This window comes from Chenopodium quinoa, unplaced genomic scaffold (assembly GCF_001683475.1).
Source record: "Chenopodium quinoa cultivar QQ74 unplaced genomic scaffold, ASM168347v1, whole genome shotgun sequence".
Lineage (NCBI taxonomy): Eukaryota > Viridiplantae > Streptophyta > Magnoliopsida > Caryophyllales > Amaranthaceae > Chenopodium > Chenopodium quinoa.
In genome coordinates this window covers 4,661,475-4,677,931 of record NW_018744304.1, presented here as the reverse complement: position 1 = coordinate 4,677,931, position 16,457 = coordinate 4,661,475, and the positions used below count along the sequence as shown (strand labels likewise).

The 16,457-nt window shown below is 32.7% G+C and overlaps 1 protein-coding gene across 1 annotated transcript; it reads right to left on the bottom strand.

The window, feature by feature from the left end:
* Positions 1-55: 55 nt before the first annotated feature.
* On the bottom strand, positions 56-4,767 carry LOC110695668. The gene is made up of 5 exons (XM_021872894.1): positions 4,384-4,767; positions 3,247-3,332; positions 1,264-1,569; positions 1,093-1,176; positions 56-729 (listed from the first exon to the last, which is right to left on the bottom strand). The coding sequence occupies exons 1-5, from the start codon at positions 4,597-4,599 to the stop codon at positions 372-374; spliced, it is 1,050 nt and encodes a 349-aa protein (XP_021728586.1). The 5' UTR covers positions 4,600-4,767; the 3' UTR covers positions 56-371.
* Positions 4,768-16,457: the final 11,690 nt, after the last annotated feature.

Below are 16,457 nucleotides of genomic sequence, written 5' to 3'. Positions count from 1 at the left end.
CAAACATAAGAGTAATAACATACAAAGATACACACATCAGACAAATGTCGGTCGATGCACAGAAAATCAGTTTCGTTGTTCATATTAGCTAGAAATTGACTAGCAACACAACTAATACAAGTGTTATTTCAATGTAACACAAGGATTCTCCAATCCCCAAATATAAACTGTATAGTGCTTGAGAAGCAATATATTGGGATAGTGAAGTGATTTGTCTTTAAATCCACCAAATCACCCATACCCATCCCACTTTAAGGCTATATTAGCAATTAACTAGTAGCCAAACGCAAGGATTTAAAGATTATTGTTTAAACCTCACTACAAAAAGATCGTAATTCACACATCTAACTGCAAGCAGACATTTTGAGAGCCTATGCCGACCTTCTGAAGATGCTATAAGCCACAGCAACAGTTGCTACAGCACCAACAACAGCGCCGACCATCAGAAGATCACTCTGCTCCCATTTTCCTGCCCAAGCTGGCAAGCATACAGTGCCTTTCTTGCAAGGCTCATCTGAGGCTTTCTTTGGGCTTACTTCTGCAACTTCTCCATTGGCAACAGAGCCATCCCTGCAACAAGAAACTGCATTTGTACCCTGGCAACAGCCTGTTGTACTTTCCTTAACCTCAGTTTCCTGTGATTTCTCTTCAGTTTTCTCCTGAATGTTTTCAGTTGTGGGTTTGTTCTCTTCTTTTTCAGCAGCCTCTAATTTCAAGCCCATTTGACCCCTGAAATTGATCGTCAAGTGTCAAAGATACATGCAGTAACACACCTCCCATTAAACTTCTCAAGGCACAAGGTACTCAAGTTTTTTTAAAGTTCATTTTTTTTTCCAGAAAACTCTTAATTTTTTTTTTATTAAAAATAAAAAGTTACATACGCGTTAAAAAGAAATTTCCTAATTTTTAGGCAATGATCAGAGTTTGGATTTTAAAGGCAAAAATGTCCTACATTATGAAGCCCAAAGCTTAGAGTGCATACCAATTTGGGACATGGAACAGGGTATACCACATTCAAACTTGCTAAAACTATAAACAGCATCCAACAAGAAATAATTTAACAGACCTAACTGAAGCCATAAGACAACATACCTCCATAACTTTTCTATGATTTCTCCTTTGCCAATATGCACATCAAGCAAGTCTGGCACATCAGTTGGAGTGACATAACCATACCTGCAAACCAGCAAGTAACTAATTAGTCCCTGACAACATATCACTGCAAATGTCAAGCAAATGAAAAGAAAGATAATAGTGTCATACCAATCCCCAGTAACCTTTCCCTCAGCATTTGTCCCAAAGATGATCAAATTTCCAGCGTACTTGTGACCCCCAACATGAGAACAAGCACTCATGAAAACCTTATCATTCAAATCCCTTGACTGAATCTCCTCCTTGAACTTTTCAATGAGGACAGGACCACATTCACCACACCTTTTATCCCTGCTACCATGGGAGCAAACAAAAACATATGCACCAACTAAGGATTCAGGTACTTCAGAACCCCATGTCTTACCATTCACAAGAACGTCATCAACAAAAGCATCAACATCTGACTCCTTCAACCCCCTACAATCACCAAAATATTCAATTTAGAGCTGAAGAAGCAATAATGAAAAAATAAATAAATAAAGGTCACAACCAAAAACAAAAAAAATGAAAAAAAAAGGCAAAGCAAAAATATACCGTCGAGAAATAATAAGGCCTACATTTCATAGCTAATCGCTAGTAAAAATAAGGTAAATTTGTCCAAAAAAAAAAAAAAAGGGCCTTTTAAAGTTCAAATTTTGTGAAATACTATTTTGTTTTTTATTACTTTTTAAAGAAAGCTCCTGATAAAATGGAATTTACTAAAAGTAACACCTTTTGATCAGAATCCAGCCTCTCTCTCTCTCTCTCTCTCTTTGATCTTAATCTTTTCTCCTTTTATATTCCATCTAATTCCTTTTTCTCTCCCTGAATTCATCTTAGCCTCAATTTACTTGTTACATCAAATATTAAAAAGGCTCCAGTAGAAGTGGTTTCACAGCATATATACCGTTAAATCTTCTGCTATAATTGATTGAAAAACCCAAATCACCTACCAACAATGTAATATTGTGTGTCTCAAGTGGTTTTGTATTTTTTACAAGCATTACCCCAAAACAGCAAGTATGCTATATTCAATGTTCCTATTCCATCTAATTCCTTTTTCTCTCCCTGAATTCATCTTAGCCTCAATTTACTTGTTACATCAAATATTAAAAAGGCTCCAGTAGAAGTGGTTTCACAGCATATATACCGTTAAACCTTCCGCTATAACTGATTGAAAAACCCAAATCAGCTACCAACAATGTAATATTGTGTGTCTCAAGTGGTTTTGTATTTTTTACAAGCATTACCCCAAAACAGCAGGTATGCTATATTCAATGTTCCTCTATTGAAAATCTATTTCTTAAGGATATCAAGCCAATTTATATTCAGATTTTTTATTCAACACGATTGAAATTCTTGCTATTACAGCTCTCATTCTTTTTTTGCCCCATTAAAAGTTATATTCAAAGAGAACTGATTACCCGTGGAATAGAAAGAATAATACGATTATGGGATTATAGTAACAATCTGATCAAACAGCCTTGCACAACATAGTGATGAGTTATGAGGATGATGAAAAACAACCACCATAGAAAAAAGAAGTGAGAGATAGGGTGTTGTATTTAATTACTCTTCTCTTTGCAATTGAAACCTTGATTTCTATTTAGAATTTTGGTAGACAAAATTAGATTATATGTTATTCAAGATAGTTCAACGTTTATACATGCAAAATGGGGAAGATTCTCACCCAAACATTGAAAATCAATCACAGCTTAAAATGAAAGTACAAGAAACGGAACCTATTGGATTTGCAAGGAGAGCAAAAAAAAGTTAATGTTGTTGATGAACAAATGAAGATAATAAAAGGGGGAAGAGAATCGGCGTGAGAGGGAAAAATTAGAAAAGGAGTGTGCGCTTCACACACCATAAGACACGGATATCTAACTTTATTGGCTGGATTCTGAGAAAATAGTGCTAATTTTAATAAAATTCACATTAAAAGTTGCTTTCACACAAATAATAAATCATAAAAGGTATTATTTCAAAAAAAATTGTGTTTTAAAACGACTTTTTTCTACAAATTTTTCTCAACTCCTAAACGTCATCAATGAGATCAAATAGAAATCAACATTAAATAGTGAAATAATGGAAGTCGTAATGAAATTTGTTTACCTATATTTGACCATCTCTGGGAAAATGTATAAATCACCATCTGAGCACTCATCCCCATTGCAGCCACCACATATGGTCAGACGAGTCTGCATAATAAGAGACGAACATTATCATTAGTGACTGATTCACCTTTGAATAGCACGGACCCTTAAAATAACTACGGGTGATTCGATTCATTGAAACTAGTTAGGCAATTGGAAACCCAAGATATAAAGCAAAAGTTTAGCACGCCATGACTCATAACTTAAATGCCATAAGCATCACAATGTGAAAATAAACCCCATCAAAAGAACTTTACAATCCCGAAATACAAATTCACAGTTTATAGCAGCAAATTAGTGTTGCTAATCACACAAAATTTTCTACGACCTGCCATCTAAACATCAAATCAACAGTTTTATCCCAGAGTAACACATCCATCTACTTTGTATAATTAGAGCCTACAAAAGTTGATTAACATCACCTAACATTATTTTACACCAAACCTCAAAAATATATTTCTAAATCAGAAAATGAAAAACTATAACTCTTCATCTGATATAATACAAAAATATTCTTAAATTACATTCACACAATCAATAAGGAAAAATAAAAATGATACCATAAACATAACAAAAATAATTCATCATATAAAACAGTAATGGATTCTGAGCTGAAACAAAAGGAATTAAACATTTCAACATATATTTTGCTAGTGATAACCAATGATGAACAAACCAAACTATATAGTTCGTAATTAATAAATCCTAATCGTTAACAATGATAATACAGGCTACAGCACACAATAATCTAGAGTCAAACCGCAAATATTAGAGAAATATGACATGAAACAGATCAAAAATCAACAAAAATAATTCATCGTATAAAACAGTAATGGATTCTGAGCTAAAACTAAAGGAATCACACATTTCGACATATATTTAGCGAGTGAAAACGAATTATGAACAAACAAAACTATATAATTAACAATGATAATACAACACACAATAATCTGGAGTCAAACAGCAAAAATTAGAGCAATATACATGAAACAGATCAAAAATCAACAAAAATTAAAACCACAACAAACGATCAAACAAAAACCTAATTTCAGAAACAATAATCAATCAAAAAACACGAAATCAAAGAAGAAGAGACCTTGAGAGGAATATCATCCTTGCGAGCTTTTAGAGCAGAAGCGAGAAGCTTAGGAAGAGGATCGACATCAGAGTTTTCAACATTAGAAGGCCAAGCTTCGGGAGATTTGTAGCAAAGGAAGACATGACGATCGTAAGCTTCGACGGAATTAGCGACGGGAAGAGAATACATCTCAGGACGATCGAATCCGTAGTTGGTGGAGTCAACGGCCGCCATTGTTGGAGCTCGAAATGAGGTTGAGAAGAAGAAAGGGGAAAGGGGACAATAATTGGAGGGGAAAACAGAAGAGACGAGAGAAGAGGAGGTTTTAAAGAAGAAAGAGGAGAGAGAAGGGATGTGAATGTGATGTTGTTGTTGTTGTTGTTTGCTGGAATTGCTTAGTGGTTGTTGAAATTATCTGAAGTGGACGTCTTCCACTTCCAAACGCTAAACGCATTTTTTTTTTACTTTTTGTGAACTATACGGAGTACTTTTATTTTTTTCTAATTTTGACAACTTTTCCTAGTTATTCTTTTTATTACATACTCATACTCCCTCCATCCCTAACGGGGTGTTTGGTTGGAGGGATGAAAATAACAGAGATAAGAAAGAAAGATAAAGATAAGGGATTGATAGGTGGGACAAGGATAAATAATTTTTATTCCATGTTTGGTAAGTATGAGAATTAAATTAGGATAAGTAACAAATTTATAAAAATACACTTACTAACTTCTACCCTTTCTCCTTACCCTTTCAATTTCATTAAGGGTAATTTAGTCTTTTAAAACCCATTTCTTATCCCTTCCCCTTATACCACCCCCTTAGTTATAAAAATGGAGGGATAAGTGGATGTTTTTATCCCTGTTCCTAACCCCATCTAATTCTCATCCCTCTAAACAAACACTACATTTCTTCTATCCCTATATTTTAGTGGATTGCTAAACATCGCCCGCAAATCTCCACATAAAGCCCACAAACTTATATTGAAGTTACAATATTGCCCTTGACCTTAAAAAAAAAACACAACCTCAATAAAAATCAAAGTACGGGGATGTCGAGGCTCGTGGCGGCAAGGTGGTTGGCTCGTGGCGGCAAGGTAGTGGTGGCTCGTGGCGGCAAGGTGGTGGTGGCGACAGGTCCGGCAGCCACGTCCACCGGCGTGGCGTCTGGGCAGGACGCCCAGCCACGGTGAGTGGCGTTTGGGACAGGCGCCAGTCACTGTGGCTGGGCGTCCTGCCCAGACGCCAGGCCGGTGGACGTGGCTGCCGGACCTGGCGCCACCACCAGCCACGGGCCGTCCTGGTCAGGCGCCCCAGCTACCTTAAATTTTTTTTTTTTTTAATTTTTTTTTTTTTTTTTATTTTTTTTTTTGGAAAATCAGAAAATTTTTCTAATTTTTTTTTAATGTGTTTGATTTTTTTTTTTAAATATTTGTTAATTTTATGTGTTATTTTTTATAAGTCTAGTACATATATTTTTTATAAAATCAAATAAAAAACATAAATTTCCACATCCTAAATCAAAACATAAATTTAATAAACATAATTTAAAAAAATAAAAAAAAAAGGCAAAAAAAAAAAAAAATTAAAAAGTAAGGGCGGCGTCCAAACCAGACGCCAGTGCACTGGTGGTGGCGCCTGGCCTGGACGCCAGTGCACTGGTTGAGGCGCCTGGGCTAGACGCCAGTGCACTGGTTGTGGCGTCTGGCCTGGACGCCAGTGCACTGGTTGTGGCGCCTTGCCTGGACGTCCTTGCCATGGTTCCGGCGTCCAAACTAGGCGCCACCTCGTTTTCCGTCGAAGACGACGTATTTCCGGCGACCCTCGCCTCTCCGGCCTCCCTGGGCAACCCAGTACGACTCCACATTTGTTAGATCGAGATTTGTTCACTTTGGGTACGATTTTAGAAATGGGCAAAATTGTCAAACCATGTCTAATTTGTGGGCTTTATGTGGAGATTTGCGGGCGATGTTTAACAAATCCCATATTTTATCCTTGTCCCACCCTTTTTATCCCCCTAAACAAACACCCTCTAAATGTTTGTCACTTTTGTCATTTTGAGTGTCCCTAAATGTTTGTCAAATTTCATATTTTCATAATTATTAAGATATATAAAAAGACTTTTATACCCTCAATTTTTTTTTGTTCTTATATCTTCTTCTTATTTTACTCTAATATTTGCCATAAAAATTGTGCCAACTTTTGACTAATTTAATTTTTTACACTCTTGAATCTCTCAATTTTTATTTCCTATGTACTTTAATTACTTTTGTAATTTGGAATTTCTCTTTCCCATGCACTTTTTATTACTTTATTAGTTGGGAATTTCTTTTTCTCATAAATATTCATTACTCTACATTCTCCACCTTAATTCATGTGAATTTTCATCAAAAGTGACAAATATTTGGGGACGGAAGGGATAGTACAAAACTAACCACACCCGACCCGACTCGATTTAAAATTGACTCGAAAAATATCCGATTCAAATTTCGACTTGCATGGATATAATAAATTATTATGACTCATATTTAAATAGACCTGACCCAACTCGGCCTCATGGAATCCGACCCGAACAATCAAATTGACAACTCCATATAAAACTATACAAGTTACTTCCTCTACTTTTTTATTGCACCATTTTGGATGGACACAAAGTTTATGATAAAAGGAAAAAAATAACAAAATGCCCATGCAATTACAAATACAAAAACTTTTGTATACATTTGTGTACATTACTATTACTGTACACCGAGGTAACTTTTATTGAATTTAGGGTAACTTTTAGTTTTTTTTAGGAAATTTTTACCAATAAAGCATAAATAAATTTTATTTATATCAGGGTAATTTATATATACTAGCTAGCCACATCGTGCGGCAAGCTAACACACACTAAAACACTGAAATATTAATTTGGGGCAATTGTGGTCATTTTTTTTCTTTCTAATTTCGACTGCAAATTTTGATCCTTTAAGGTCATAATGACCCCCTAAACTTTAACCGAACATTTTTTTTTTTTTGCAAAACAATTCGAAATATACAAATCAAGACATTTTCCTTGCACATAAACTGAGACATTTTAAGCATTCTTTTGCTAAAATTGAACCTTAAGGTTGCTAAGGGCTAAAACATCCTCTTAAAACCTTAATCGATCAATTTTTATGACACCTAAATCGAAGAACACATATTATATTTGATAGAATGCTACTCTAAAGAATAAATCGAAAGTCCGTATAGTGGTACCATTTGGAAATAAAAATAAAAATTTGGTACCAAATGGAATAGTCCAAACTATAATGACACCATATAGAAAATCCCAATTAAAAAATAGATATTATATTTGGTAATCATATATTCATGATTATCAAATATAATAACTTTTTTCCAATTTACCAAAGAGAGAAATAAGTAGTCGTTGGTTGTCACCAAACATAATTTTTTTTTTTTTTTTATATTTTTTTTTTGTGAAATATAATCGTTTTTTAAGTTGACATTTTTTTTACTTTAAACACTATATGTTGAGTTTTTAATATATTTCACTTTATATATATATGTTTTTTAATTTAATATTATTTAGGAGTTTTGATTTTTCTTTTCAATTCATTTATCAAATAAATGAGCATTTTTGCATATTGTGATGGTTTTTGACATTAAGCAATGAAAGAATGCCTAGGTACTCACTAGATGAACACTTACAAAATTTGTTGATAATAACGTCTGTTTGAAACGATAACATAAGGATTAATAAGGTATAAAAAAGTTCTTACTTTGTTTTAAAGATATGGAAAAATTGATAAGGTATGAAAAAATTTCTTACTTTGTTTTAAGATATCCACATATTATAATTAAGTAAAAATGGAAAGTAAAAATCCTACTTTGCCCATTCCGTTCAAAACAATCCCACCTTTTTTTGAAATCTGGAAACAATATCACCTTCAACCCCCATGTCCTCAAAATGATCCTTTTAACCTTCAACTTGTTTCGATTTTTATTTTATTTTTCTTTAATTCTTCTTCTCCCACCTCACCTCCTTCATCCATATTACCACCACTCACCCATCCATAACCACCACATGATCACCACCCAAAACCCTAACCACCACTTGATCACGACACCATGTCCAGATGGGGAGGCTTTGCACAACCCTAATTGTCGGTCGAATGTCGAGCATCCGGCTTAATTCAATCACCAAATCAACCTTCTCTTCTTGCTCAAGCACAATGACAGTATTAATTGCAAGTTTCCTTACAATAATTGCACCAGAGAAGTAAGGTGGACCCCATCTATCATGACTCATATTTTTTGGTCGCTGATTTTTTGTTACTTGGGTTAAACTTCTTTGTTCGTGAATGGCGCCGGATTTCTTTTTTATTCTGCATCCGATGTTAGCCTGGCCTTTCTTGTACATGGACTTTTGATGTTGTTCGGGTGATTTCGTGGTTGTTAAGATTCATTTGCGTGGCGCAATTGGTGCTTACAATGCCATGCCCTTGTTGTTAGGTCAAGTAGGTGTGTATTTGGGCATTTTTTGCTTAGTTTGATGTCTACTTAGGCCTTGGTTATGTGGTTTCCTGTTGGTTGTCCTAATGTGTCTGATTAGGTGGTTAAGTCCGACAGGAGGCTGGTCCGGCAAGGGGGAGAGGGGCTTCGATAGGGGAGGGAGGGAAGGGGAAAGGGTTATTAATTAATTTATTTTTATTCTTTTAATTTTTTTACAAATTATATAATAAAAAACCAATTATAAGAACACACGTGACAAGTCACCTTCTAAAACAAGTTACCAATTTCATAAATCGGTAAAGGCTTGTTTTGAGAAAATGAGGGTTAAAGGTAGGGGTGAAAGTAATATGGATAAAATCAAACCGAATTATCAATTTGGATATTTTTTTAAATTTGGTTTGCATTGGATTGAAAATTTAATTTTCGTTTTGGATTCAGTTTTAGGCTTTTCAAAATTGAAAATCGAACCCAAACCGAATTATGCTAGAAATATATGTGTGCAAGCAAATTTAGTTTTAAGCTAGGCCCAAATTTATAGCCCACCAAATACCCAGCCTTAGCATTCCCATATAAATAGAAAATAATAAAACTCTAACTCTTTCAACCCTTCATATCCACCTCTATCTCTCTCACTCAGTATGTCTCTTCCAATCTTTCATCCTCTCATAGTCTCATGGCACATTCTTCATCATCATCTTTTCTCTTCTTGTAAGTTATTTCTCAATTTTCATTTTATTCTTCAACTTCCCTCAACAATATTTCATATGCAACACTTAAAAACAGTGTAATTTGATCTATTTGATTTTCACAATAAAATTGTGATTACAACATACAAGCCCCATGTGAATTGCAACTAGAAGCATAGCATAAATAATTCCATCTATTTGAAATGGAGTACGTTTTTTTTTGGTATTTTTGTCATTTTTTTAATTTTTTTTAATTTTTCAGTAATGTTGAACATAGATCTGAAGTTTTTGATAAGGCAAAGGTAGGAAGAACAATATAGGAAGGACGACATTTGGATATTTTCTTATATAATTTACTTGTCAGGAGTAGTCTTATTAGATTATATTATTATTTAAGGCTTCTAAGAATTAATGTAATAAATTAGATTTTGAGATTGTTTTGTTAATTATCGGATCTTATTTAATTAAAATTATATAATTTGTTCATTTTTCTTTAAAATTTCGCAAACCTTAAAAATTAAGGTCAATAAATTTCGGTTTTTAGATTAGATTTGATTTGATTATTCGAAAATTGATTCAGTTTTTGCTTGGACCGAATTGTAATTTAGTTTGGATTCGGTTTGGAAAATCCAAAACCGAAATAATTCAATCAGTTTGATTTCAATTTGGGCCTTAATTCAAACCGAACACCAAACTTTCACCCCTAATGAAAGATGGGATTGTTTTTAGCAGAAGTGACATAGGTGGGATTATTAGTTCTATGTCCCCTATAATTTCTACCCTAGTTTATATTACTAAGTTGTATCTTTTTACTTTGCGATTCTATACTAATATAATATATAGTCCAACCAACAACTTAGGTCTCTAAATGAAGTCGATGACTTCATTCACCTTGGCTATCACCCGAAGAGGCCATTGAAGGAGGCAAAACCAACCGATAATGTAAGTTTTTCTTAGTTTGATTATTTCTATTAATAAAGTTTATACATGCATGGTTTTTGTATGATTCATATTATTCACAAATATTATATTTTCTTATGTAGTCTGTATAAGCGAGCACATTGGGGGTGTGGGGGGGGGGGGGGGAAGCGCTCAACTAGAAGGAAGCTAAACTGGAATTTAGGTTCAAAGGAAAAATATCTTATGGTGAAATTGTTCTCTATGATATTCATTTTCATGAACCCGGTTCCAACCAATTCAAGATCCAAGCAATGTAAGTATTTTATTTGTGTTGCATAATTTGTAGTCTTATTAATTTCTACAATGCAAATATGAGGTTTAAAATTTGTAGTCTTATATAATACGTAGTTTGTTTCAATAAAATTAAAGTTGTGAATGTTTCATTCAACAAAATCATTTATCAATGTATCAAGTTAATAAGGCCGAGTTTTTTTTTCTTTCATTCATTCCTTTTGTTTCAAGAGTACTTTTTTCTTACTTTTTGACAGACATTATGATAATTGAGCATTGAATTAGTACAACTCTACATCTACGCATTAATTAGTTAAATGTTTATTTAATTCTTTTGAAAGATGTACAAGAGTAATTATAATTTTAATGATTTTTACCATCTGATGTTATGAAAGTAAGATGAATTATAAAAACTGATGAAAAAGATGAAGAAAGTATAATTAAGTGTTGGTCCACAATTTTCAACACATTGAGCACATAAGTATTGTTTTATTATGAACTATAAATATAGTTGTTTTTCTTTATATGAAACAACATGTATAACAAAAATTCGGAAGAAAAAAGTACATCAAAATAATAAAAAAAATACTTAAATAAAGTTAGCGATAGGTCGTAAGAAAATTGGATAGGTTCATCGATCTGACACCAAAAGTAATTTTTGGTTGGTCTAACAAGCAATAGTAGAAATGTGGTGACATATAACATTACAAATGAATTTGATAAAAAATAATTGGGGTTCTTCAAAAAAAAAAAAAAAATAATTGGGTTGATTCGTTGATCTATCTTTAAAAGAAATTAAAGTTTAGTTGATTTAACGCGCAATAGGAGATAGATATGTTATGACATAAAACACTATGAAAAATGTTGGCAAAAAAATAATCAGTTCGATTTGTTGATCTATGATTAGATGAAATATTAGTTTGATTGATATAACATGCAATAGCAAATAAATCGTGACTCAAAACATTACAAAAAAGTTGATAGAAAAACATGGGATTGATTGAACTATTTCTAAAAAGAAAGTAAAATTTGATTAATTTAACATGTGATATCCAAAAACAAAACATGACATAAATATTACAAAATGAAGTTGATAGAAAAAAAAAACAAGGGAAATTCCACTATAGAATTGATGGACTTTTCCCATTGGTACAATATTATCTTTTTGCCTTCTCTGCTTTGCTTAGGCCCTTTTTGGTTCAACATACATTAGTAATGGAAAGGAAGAGAAAGAAGAGAAAGGAAGGAAAATTGATTTTGTTTTCCGATGTTTAATGTAAGGAAATGAAGGGGAAAGAAAGGAAACATCTTTTATTTTTCTCTTTCCTTTGAAATTCCTCCAAGTTTTGGAGGAAAGGAAAGTGAAAATTTTGTAAAGACTCTTTCCTTCCACTTCATTTCCTTTCCTACCAATTCCTATATCATTTATCATACCAAACATGGAAAAATAATAAAACTCACTTCCTTTCTTTTCTTTTCTGGCCAAATTCCATCAACAAAACAAAGCTAGTGTACCAATGGGAAAGTCAAATCTAGAGTGGTACTTATGGGAATATCCAAACAAACAAAAAAAAGCCTTAATCCATTGAGCTATCACTAGAAGAGAGTACTTAATACTGACATAAATCAAATCAGAGTAATTATCAAAGAAGAAATTAACATGCATGAAATAGATAAAACCCCAAACTCTTCATGAACATCATCAATTCACCAACTAGAACAAATGAAAGATGAGATAAGATTAAAAATTAATAGTTAAAAAAAAAAGAAAAAAAGAAGAATATTTGAACAAAGCATGTAGTATAAAATCAACCATATACATAAATAATCCACCACGTTAAATCATCATTTGATTCAAACATGTTATGCAAATATATAACTGAAAAAGAAAATTAAAATTTCATAACAGTTCACTAAGATGCGAATATTGAAGGTTTCAAATTCAAAAAGAGTAAATACAATTGGCGGCGAGTTTTAATCAGGGTTCGCCATAAGTTTTAAAGATGTATAGAATATTCATAAGAGCGAGAGGAATTAAAAAGCTGGATTGAAAAGACTGTGGGAAAGAAGGTGATATATAGAAGAAAAATTTGGACTACTAGAACATTTTGGTAAAATGAGAAATACAATAAATTTGATTGGGTAATTATCATGAGAAAATTATAACATATAATAAATGAAAAATAATACCACCTTTGTATCGTAAATTTTATTAATTTACTCTTGTAAAAATAATACTTTCTTGGTTAAATAAACATCTAATGCTACGGTATAAATTTTACAATCTAATAACTAGTGGCAAACCTAGGTGATACTATTTTATGTTATTATTTTATGTTATTCATTTAATAACATAAAAAATAAATCTTACTTTTACAAGAGTGAGTTAATAAGTGGTGTCATTGACCCCATTATCTTGAATATGGCTCCGCTATTCTAACAACACTAGTGCAATTTGCTATTTATTTAGATAACTTTCAAATAGGATTTGACTAAAATAAAATTTGAAATTAATAATTAATTAAAATTCTATTAGAAGTTAAAATAATTTTAAAAGAATTCAAAAACGTAATTTTCTTAGTCTTGCTAATGAAAAACTCTTGCCTACAATGGGTGAATGGTGTGACATATATGTGACTTAATATAAAATATAATTACGGGTGAATTTAACTTTATCAAGGTGGTATTATTTTTCATTGATTTTATGCCCTGATGGTAATTACCCAATCAAATTTATTATATTTATCATTTAATCGAAATGTACAAATAGTCCAAACATTTCTTCTATGTATCACCATCTCCCTCATATGTCCTTTCTATCCACCTTTTTCATTCCTCCCACTTTTATACATTATCTCTACATCTTTGACACTTATGGCAAGCCTAATAAAAATTCGCCGACAATTATATTTACTCTTTTTGAAAAAATCTTCAATATTCGTATCTTGGTGAACCGTTGTGAAATTTTAATTTTCCTTTTTAATTACCTATTTCACTACAACAAATTGACATTTGTGCCACAAGAAAAATCGTGGCACAAGTTTAAAATTCTCGTGGCTATGCAGTTTAGCCACGGGAATTCTGAAATTTACTCCCGAGGCACAAAAGGCCGTGGCAAGAAATTTGCCACGGGAAAAAGGAAGTCGAGGCAAATATTGGATTTTATGCCATGGGTATTAACGTGGCAAGCAAATTCTTTTTCCACGAATACTAACGAGGCTATAAGAACTAATTTGCCACAAATTCTACCGTGACTAATAAATTTCGTAGCCACAAATATTACCGTTGCTATTATGCTTGTTTGCCACAAATACTACCATGGCAAATAATGTCCATTGCCACAAATACTATCGTGGCTAAACAAGTTGTTTGTCACGAATTTTTATCATGGCTACCAAATTTACTATCGATGATCTTTGTCGTGGGCTCGTGGCATGATCAACATGTGCTAAAAATTTTAAATGATATTTTTCGGTCAAATAAGTCACATTTGGTATTTTTTGAGACCAATATATAAATTTCGTAACACATAATAAATTTGGAGAAATAGATTTTCTAATTGTTGTTTAATATCCATACAATCAAAAATATTTGAAATTAGTATGTTTCATCAGTATTCACATACACACACGAAAATAGGAAAAAAAAACAAAGAGTCATGCCCTTCAATCCTTCTGCTAAAGAAAAATAAAAATATTACATTATATGTAATTTGATAAAAATAATTAGTAGTATATCTTGTGATTTGCATTCTTCTTTTTACCTACAAGAATGAAAAACAAAAAGAATTAGTTATAAAAATTATTATAAAATCCTAATAAACTATAAATTATAAACAATATAACCAACAGATAGAAACCTCTATGCTTTCCTTGCACACTTTCTTTGGAAGTTGATTATATACTTCTATATATGTTTATTTTTACACATAAAGGACCAACATTTTTTGACAGCCAAGGGAAACACTAATTATCATTTAAACTGACTAAGCCCAAGATTACAGCAGGGGTGACACAAGGGGTTTTTTTTTTTCAAACCACACCCTCATGTCATTAAAATCCTTACAAACATGAGTCATTTTGTGAGCTACCACATTACCAGATATGCCAATATGAGAGAAAGAGATAGAAGAACAAAGAGAAGACAAGTGGAGAATGTCAGCTATTAGGATTCCAAAGCTCGATTTTTCCTTCATTTGTGGAGTAGTCTTGGATTGTATAGTCCGCTCTGTAGGGAAACTTCATTTTCTTTCTCAAACTCCCCCACAAGACTAACAAGTCTGAAGATTAGAGCAAGAATTAGCATAATTGGCCTTGAAAAACGGAAGTGGCCTTGCAATTTACTAATACTACTACTGCTATAGGTTGGACTCAGAAAATCATTTGACAGTAAACCAGTCAGATTATTACTCGAAATATTAAGGATATATAATCAGTCCTAGGAGATGTTTGCAAGTGTTCAACAGATGAAGAAGGGTATGATATGAAGTTACTGAAAAGTCAGGTCATTAGGAATACATTGATCATGATTATGTCAAGGTTACACAACATATTATTGTCTAAGTAAATTAACGCAAGAAAACTCTCAAACAAATAACTATAGTTAACTAAATGTGAATTCAGGGAGAAAAACGATAATTCAGAAAGATCGAGCTGTACTTACTTCACTTTTGATGCACCTTCACATCCTGAACCATCATCATTATTTGAAGAACCTCCTGCTCGAAGAAAATCCAGAAGTTGACTAAATTTATGAAGGATTTATGTCTTCGTCAAGTGAAATTACTAGATATATCAAAGATCATTATTATGGAGATAATTAGTTCATTCTTTTGGGTCGTCATTGTCTGTTGCTAGATATGATAAATGATCTTTAAGCTATTCAAATAGTCCAAGCCCAATAAAATGGATCCTATAAAGTCACACACAAGGGTGACGTATTGAACATAAGAAAGAAGCCATTTATTAGGCCTCATGGAGTGGCCGGCCATATGGGATTAAAGAGGGAGTAATTTAGGCTTGGTTTGGACTCTAATTATACATGTGATGTATAAATAGAGGTCTTGCCTAGGGTTTGATATACAACACAATTGGCAGTCAATTGAGAATTGAAGAGCTAGCTGTAATACCCTGTATTTTTATACGTATTTTAATTTAAACTATTATTTTATAAAATATTTAAATAATTCGAAATGAATTATTTATGGTATTGTATTAATTTAAAAAGGTTTATTTTAATTAAAGGTTCATTTTTATTTATTTAATTGCTTTGAAAATATTTTATTTTTTTATTTAGAAACTTTAGGGCATATTATTTTATAAAAGGAAATTCAAACTCAATTGTATTTAAAGAAAGTTAAATGACTAGTTTGAATAGGAGAAGGAATAATTAAGGGTAGAAAGGGAATTTAAGGTTAGGAGGGTTTTGAGAAGGGGTATAAATACCCATTTATGAGCAAGTTAGATCTTGCCCAAGGTGGAAAATACCCAAAGGTAAACTCTCTCTCTCTCTCTCTCTCCTCTTGATTTCTCTCCCTTAATTTTTCCCCCTCCCCTTTATTTTTACACACCCACACCCACACGCACACACAAGGTGGCCGACCGCCACCACCACCTCCCACCGGCCGGCCACCGCTGCAAGCAGCAACAACCCCCTCCCTGTCGTGTGGTGCGGCTTTTATAAAAAAACAAAAAAACTCTTTTTGTTTTAATTTATAATCTAG